Here is a 7,241-nt window from a genome sequence, read left to right as displayed (position 1 = left end):
ATATATATATATATATATATGTTTGTGTTCTCTGCATTGTTGTCTGAGTACCTCCACAGTGAGGTGAAAACTACATAAATGTTACGTGAAGCGAACGAATAGACATCTGCGCGTCAAGAACAACTTGGATCGCGTCAGACGGTTTCCCCCTCCTGGAACTGTTGTCTATGGGGAACAGATGTTTTCCATACAATAGTACCTAAGTGCCGTGCAGTACGCGTTGCATGCGCTTTTCAACATGCATCCTTTATTTATATATATTTTGGTGTCGATCATCTTCCCTACGAAGAAGAAAAAAAGGCTTCGCGGCGGAATGAAATCCTACTCTCTTCACTGTTAGCAAGTCATTCATTTGACGTTTCGTTGTTGGCGGTTACACTTCACTACATACATTGGGAGCGGTGACACAATGCACACATTTTTTTTCTTCATCATGACGGTCAGCGGCACGAACGCAGTTTAAGTAACGTGTAAATAGGGGAATTCCTCTGTAGTTATTTTCCAACACCATCGCCCGTATTGGTAGTCGATTGGCGTGCAGCGGGAAAGATGCTGGGAAGTACGACGACGCAGGAGAGCGAAGCAAAAAGGGGGGTAAATGCTGTTGTTTCACCTTTGGCGAGTTAGTCATGTTGTAGCATTGGCATCAGTAAATTTCTTACCCTGGTTCCTACCTGTGCTGTGAATGCAATATATATATATATATTAATAATAACAAGACTAGTGCTGCATTCATGAAAAGCATGAGGGGTGTTTGTCCTGCAAACGCAATCTACGGCATGATCCCACAAACGAGACAACGACAGCTATAATCGGGGGAGAGGGAGGGGGGAATTTCCTCTGCTTATATATTTACATTTGAATCAGCGAATTTATCTACATGCATACACATCTTCCTTTACATTATTTATCCACTGCGTGTCTGCTTTTAGATTTCTCCCTCCCTGTTTTATGCGCATTTCAACTTTTCTTTTCCCTTCTTACATTTCTTTCGCTACATCCAATCTGAACAGTAACCCGGACCATCACGATGAGCGCTAACGATGTTCAAAACCCTCCAGTGGAAGACGACGAGGTCCCAACCCTCGAAGCTGCTGACACTCAACAGGCTTCCAAGCCATCCAAGCGCTACGCAAAGGCTATGGCCAAGATGGGTTTGAAACCTGAGCCAAACATCTCTAAGGTACACATTCGCAAACGTGCGGCGCTCTCTTTTGTGGTGAACCAACCCGAGGTGTACCGCTTTCCAGGAACCAACACATTCCTAATCTTTGGTGAAGCTCAGCTTGGCGACACAACGATGCAAACGCAGGAAGCCGCAGCTCGCGCGGTGTCTGGCGCCCTTGTGGAGGAGGTGGGAACTGCAGGAGAGGAAACCTCTGAGCTTGCTGGTGAAACTCCTGCAGCAGCTGCCCCATCTGAGAGCAAACAGACTCCCGACGATGTCGAGATTGTGGAAGGCGAATTCGACGATAAGGAGATTGCTGTGGTTATGGCACAAGGCAAAACGGACCGCATTGGAGCAATCCGCGCCCTTCGGAACAACAAGGGAGATATCGTCAATGCTATCATGGAACTGACGATGGATCCCAACTGATCGAGAGTGCTTTTCGTGAGCGATTACCGAGGTGAAAAGTTTTTTCTTAATTTCCTTTTTAAAAATAATGGCCTGAAAGTTAAACGTGAGTCACGTAATGTTGACCCACCGTCTCAGTCGTGCACAGTGAATCCTCCATCCATTGTGATGTTAACATAACTTTTTCCTCACATCTTTCCTTTTTTTCCTTTGTCTGTACTTTCTTATACTTCTTGTTTCTGCAGTGGTTTGATCGGCCAAAAGATTCGTCATGGCTCGCCGTCCCGCACGTTGCTACCGCTTCTGCAAGAACAAACCGTATCCTAAGTCACGCTTCTGTCGTGGTGTACCGGACCCGAGGATTCGCACCTTCGACATTGGTAAGCGCCGTGCGCCAGTGGATGAGTTCCCCGTGTGTGTCCATGTTGTGTCCCGTGAACTAGAGCAAATCTCATCTGAGGCATTGGAAGCTGCCCGTATTCAGGCTAACAAGTATATGGTGAAGCGTGCCAACAAGGAATGTTTCCACATGCGTATCCGCGCCCATCCGTTCCACGTACTTCGCATCAACAAAATGCTTTCGTGTGCTGGCGCCGATCGTCTGCAGACGGGCATGCGGCAGTCGTACGGCAAACCAAATGGGACCTGCGCCCGCGTGCGGATTGGTCAGATCCTCTTGTCTATGAGGACAAAGGACACATACGTCCCACAGGCACTGGAGTCTCTTCGCCGTGCTAAGATGAAGTTCCCTGGTAGGCAAATCATTGTGATATCGAAATATTGGGGCTTCACAAACATCCTCCGAAATGAGTACGAGGAGTTACGTGACGCAGGGAAGTTGCAACAACGCGGCCTCCACGTGAAGCTGATCACACCAAAGGGTAAGATCACCCCATACAACATCATGGCCTAAACGACCACGGCTCTTTTGCTCGATTGAGCGTTCATTTCTACTTTTCTGCTGCTTAACTGTTCCTTTTAATGATTTTTGCGTCTGTCGTCTTGTGGTGCAACGTTGTTGGACTCACATGTTGGAACGCAGGGTGTTTGCTAGCATTTATGTTTAATTTTTCCCCCTTTTTTCTCGCTCTCTCTCTCTCTTTGCCCCCCCCCCCCTCAATTTAACATACCGACCATCTTTTGATGATATTATGTGTGCTTGCCACTGGCGGAAAGGGGAACCAGAGGGGCCAACCTTGCGAAGAAATTCCAGGCGGAAGGTGGTCGTACTATCCTCATTGCTTGCGAACTGTAGTGTCATATTTTGACATTCCATGTACAAGGAGACCACTATGACACCCATACATGGGTATACTCTGCCGGTTCCCTTGACAAATGGTGGGTATGCGTCGATGCTGTCCGTCATCAGGGCTCTTGGGCGGCTTGATCAAACAAGCGAACGTGTCTTTGGTAACATTGAACAGGCTGTTGAGCGGTCACGCGAAACACTGGAGCAACTTCAGGGACGCATCGCGGTTTGTGCTGATCAAGTCGAGCAGCTTCAAGGACGGAGGGAGGCGATGGTGGTGAAGAGTAGGGTTCGATTTCCAAAACAAAAACACTACACGCTTCCAATAGGGCGCGCACCGTGTGAGGATCGAGGCTGTGTGCCAGAAAGGGCGTATGTCATGCCAGCAATCATTCAAGCAGATGATTCGGGTGCATCACCAGTGGTGGGCAGTAGCGGGGGCGATAGCGGCAACGGCTCCGACCCATGGCAGCTTGGAGGCCAGGAAGGGGAGGATGCATATCCGAAGCCCGTCCGTCGCCTTGATTGCCCTGGAGCAGAGCAGCGGTTAATGAAACCGCAGCATCCATTGCAGGAGGCAACAGTTAAGAGCTTAATGCCGCTTGGTGCGACGTGGCGCTATCATAGTGGTGTGGATCGCGGCCTTGGGAGACTACCGGCACATCTCATGAGCGTCAGCTCACTATTATTATTTAATACTAGGGAGAACCTCTACAAAGAGTACCATGAGATGGATGTGCTGACGCAACAGCGGCAAGAGCGTGTCGTAGCCACCAAGCAGCGACTTGGTACATCAGATGTGCACCGCGATTACGTGACCCAAGCGTCGACTGATGAATACGCCTTCGTCCCGCTGATGGAGGAGGTGGCGAATCTGATGGACGATCTCCCAGAAAACTTGCCCCTTGAAGGCATTGCGGAGGTTGCGTGGAATGCCTACAGTTTGGAGGACCAGGACAACATCGCGCCAAGCGGGCAGCGACGGCTTGGGGAAAGGGGTGATTCAGTTGGAAGTGGCAGTGGGTCGACTCGAAATAAAAAGAAAGGTCAGGAGGCATTGGCGATTACCGCAGGTCCTGATGCAGCAGGTGGCCCGTCCTCACGTGCTCTCGTGCCAAGTGGGCTTCCACCACCACCCCCACCGCCAGGTGGATTGCGACCACCCGGTAAAGCGCCACCACCACCCCCGCCGCCGCCACCAATGTTTGCGGGAAAAATGAAGGCGCCACCCCCTCCACCAATAAAAGCGCCACCACCCATGCCTTCATTACCCGGAGCAGCTGCGACGAAAGGACTACCAATTGGTAATGCACCACCGGCTCCACCCCCGCCTCCTCCACCACCACCACCCGGGCAAGCAAAGGCACCCGCGAAGCCGGCCGCCAAATCGGATGTTAAACCGGCCCCTAAACCAGCAACGAAGAGCAACCTTGATGCGCTTTCTTCTCTGCTTGCGAATCGTCGCAAAGGGATATTGGGAATGCACTCTGACGGTGAGGATGAAGACGACGATCATGGCAGGCGCCCTCCCGCCTCTGGACCATCGAAGGGTATGGCGATAAACAGAAACGCACCGGCACCCCCACAAAAGGGTGGAGTTCCACCACCGCCACCTCCACCACCCCCTCCGAAAGCGCCACCGCCGAAGGGACCGCCACCAAAGGTTGCGCCTCCTCCTCCTCCTCCGCCACCGCCACCACCGGCTCCCGGAAAACTTCCGCCGAAACGTAAAACCGACGATGATGACGATTGGTAAAAAGTTTGGCTGCTCATCTTTCTCTAAACGAAGAAATACGCTGTGGAGTTAGTTGATGGCACACAGAACCCCTCGAATGGACGATTGAATTTCCTGTGTGTGCCGTCCGAATCATCAAGTGCAAGGAGGCAGGGATACGTTCCTACTCGCTTGCGCCCTCTTTCCATACACTGCCACATCCTTTATTTGCATTTCTTCATTTGCTGAGTTTACTGGTATAACATTGCTGTCTCCTGCACGCATTTGTCATAGCATACCACCTGCTTCTAATTGGGATTGTGTCTATTTTTAGCCTCCCCCTGTCACCGTCTTTTTCTTGGTGCGATTCATAATTGGTGTGTTATGTGCTTACACTTACACTTGCATTTCTTCTGTCTCAACGCGGCCACTCGACGTGCATTTTCTCACTGTGGTAACGTGCTTTAAAACAAAAAAAAATTAGCTATCTCAATGTCAAAAGACGGTGTATCACCCTCTTTCAACGGGGCTAAGGGAGAAAAGGATGGGGGAGTTTCTGTATTCTCAGCGACTGATTACATGCCCGCCATCTTGGCAAACCCCCTCACTGTCAGGGCAGCAGTACTTCGTAAACCTGAATTGGCCCAGTCGTCCCTACCAGAACTAGTGGAAGAAGGCGATATTCTTTTTGATGTTCTCGCTAATCCGCTCCACCATCCCCTGGTGACGGTCAAACAGAGTGGCGATCCATTGGTTTCCCAGCGACGAAGCGAGGCGGCACGACTGGCAATGCAAGGCGTTAGTTCCGTTCTTTCGCTGCCGTCCGTAGTCGGTAAGCACTTCGTTGGTCAACCGTTTCGTGCGATCTTAAGTTTCCACAACGCTGCAGCGTATCCTCTAACAACAGCAGTAATACGAATTAATATCGTCACACCATCCGTGCGGCACGTGACTCTCGTAAACCATGAGTGCCCCGCAATTGAAGCCAGGGGAAACGTCTCCTTTACTGTAGAGCATCTCCTCTCATCCCCTGGTCAGTATACCCTCAGCGTGGTGGCCACATGTGTTGATGTTGTCAAGGAGCAAAAACGACTGACATGGGCATCGACGATTGAGGTTGAACATGCGATAATTGAAGTTCGTCGGTCACTTCGTCTTCTCCCCGCGTCGTTTGGCAGAGGTGGTGACAATGATAAGCAGTTGCAAGAAAAGGGCCCGAGCGCCTCAGTTGGGTCATCGGATTCCTTTTTTCCATCTAGGAGGTATGCATTAACAGTATGTCTGCAAAATGTCGCAACGGTTCCGATTGTTGTGGAAAATGTGGAGCTACGTGTTGGGGAGACTTTTCAAGTACTGTCGTCTTCTAAAAGTGCAGTGGCGAATCAAGTGACCACGGGACCGCACAGCGAATCAAATTCCGCTGGGGAAGCGGAAGAATGTGATATAAGTGGTGCCAATGTGCGCCACCTGAGCGGTGGAATTGAGGTAGTAGACGACGTTTTTCTGAGTCCGAAGGACAAACGTAGATATTTCTTTGAGTTTACCATGAGGCCAGAGGCGGTGCGCTCCCTTATGTTGGGACAGATGCCTCTTGCCGAACAAGTAGGTGCCGTGGCACCGCGGATTGTCGACGTTGGTTACGTGGTTTGGGACTGGAGGCGGCCAAATGGAGACAGTGGAAGAGACGGTAGTGGTGTCGTGCAGCTTGAGCTTCCCAGGCATCCGATGTTGGAATTGCATGTAACCAACATGGAGCCCACGTCACCGCAAGTGGGAACCCCTGTCAAGTTTGAGTGTGCCATCGTCAACCACCACACGCAACAAACCGTTGATTTAGCATTGCGGGTCCGGCCAGAGCTGCTGGCGCCAGCGTTTGTGTATGCGGGGCCGCTGGCTGTTCCCGTGGGTGTTGTTGAGCCGAACGGAATGACGACGCTGACACTCACACTGGTGCCGTGGCGGACGGGTTGGGTGTCGCTGAATGGGGGTTTAGAGCTCTGTGATACACGAGCACCGGGTTGTGTCTTGTGGCCGCCCCTACCGCAAGTTTCGCCTGGTAAGTCGGACCGGCTGAGGGAACCGTACCCACCAGTGATTTGCGAACTTTTGGTGTGTTAATTTCAAGTGTACAGATGGTACTTTGTGCTATTCTTCCTCCCAGTTGTTACCAAGCAAACACTGCTGCAAGCTTGCTCCCCACGACTTCATTTTTCCGTCCGTCAACGACTGGCTCAATCAACTGCTGCTCTATCATCACCCACCCAAACCATGTCACTGTGGGGGTTTAAACCGCTATGCTTTGCATTTCCTTTCGCCCTGTTTGGTTTGTGATGCTCTTTGAATGCTCCGTTGAAGCAGACCAGAGCTCGATTCTTTTTTCCTTGCTCCTACAACTTTTTCTATCAATGAACTGCAGAACACCCCACGTTGGAAACGTCCGATGAGTCAAAGCTCCGTTGTCTCAACACACGATGCAGCGTCATTTGAGCCTGTACAACATTCGGCTAGCATGCGAAGGGTTAAAAAGTGTTTCGTCGCTCATTGTATCGCAGTCCCCGGTGTCGAAGCGAGTATATAAGTGGCCATGATTGATTCGATATATATGTGTGTGTATGTATGCATATTTACCACTGAAGGCAACGCAACACCCGATTGTGTTTGCTATCGTTTGCATGGACCCGTTATCGATCGTAAAGCCCCGG

General features: G+C 50.8%; 4 protein-coding genes across 4 annotated transcripts; all 4 read left to right on the top strand.

Annotated features, from left to right (window-relative positions):
- Nucleotides 1-1,030: 1,030 nt before the first annotated feature.
- On the top strand, nt 1,031-1,597 carry TEOVI_000380400 (nascent polypeptide associated complex subunit, putative; the record flags this gene model as incomplete). The annotated part of the gene is made up of 1 exon (XM_067226650.1): nt 1,031-1,597. The coding sequence occupies one exon, from the start codon at nt 1,031-1,033 to the stop codon at nt 1,595-1,597; it is 567 nt and encodes a 188-aa protein (XP_067082751.1).
- Nucleotides 1,598-1,847: 250 nt separating this feature from the next.
- TEOVI_000380300 (60S ribosomal protein L10, putative) lies at nt 1,848-2,489 on the top strand (the record flags this gene model as incomplete). The annotated part of the gene is made up of 1 exon (XM_067226649.1): nt 1,848-2,489. The coding sequence occupies one exon, from the start codon at nt 1,848-1,850 to the stop codon at nt 2,487-2,489; it is 642 nt and encodes a 213-aa protein (XP_067082750.1).
- Nucleotides 2,490-2,850: 361 nt separating this feature from the next.
- On the top strand, nt 2,851-4,581 carry TEOVI_000380200 (WAHD domain of WASH complex, putative; the record flags this gene model as incomplete). The annotated part of the gene is made up of 1 exon (XM_067226648.1): nt 2,851-4,581. One exon carries the CDS (start codon nt 2,851-2,853, stop codon nt 4,579-4,581), a length of 1,731 nt encoding a protein of 576 aa, XP_067082749.1.
- A 450-nt stretch (nt 4,582-5,031) lies between these two features.
- On the top strand, nt 5,032-6,657 carry TEOVI_000380100 (Protein of unknown function (DUF974), putative; the record flags this gene model as incomplete). Its single annotated transcript, XM_067226647.1, has 1 exon — nt 5,032-6,657. One exon carries the CDS (start codon nt 5,032-5,034, stop codon nt 6,655-6,657), a length of 1,626 nt encoding a protein of 541 aa, XP_067082748.1.
- Between the last annotated feature and the right edge of the window lie 584 nt (nt 6,658-7,241).

This window comes from Trypanosoma equiperdum, assembly GCF_001457755.1.
Source record: "Trypanosoma equiperdum strain OVI genome assembly, contig: ctg_81, whole genome shotgun sequence".
NCBI classification, from domain to species: Eukaryota; Euglenozoa; class Kinetoplastea; order Trypanosomatida; family Trypanosomatidae; genus Trypanosoma; species Trypanosoma equiperdum.
The sequence above is the reverse complement of the archived record's forward strand: the minus strand, read 5'-3'. Positions and strand labels throughout refer to the sequence as shown.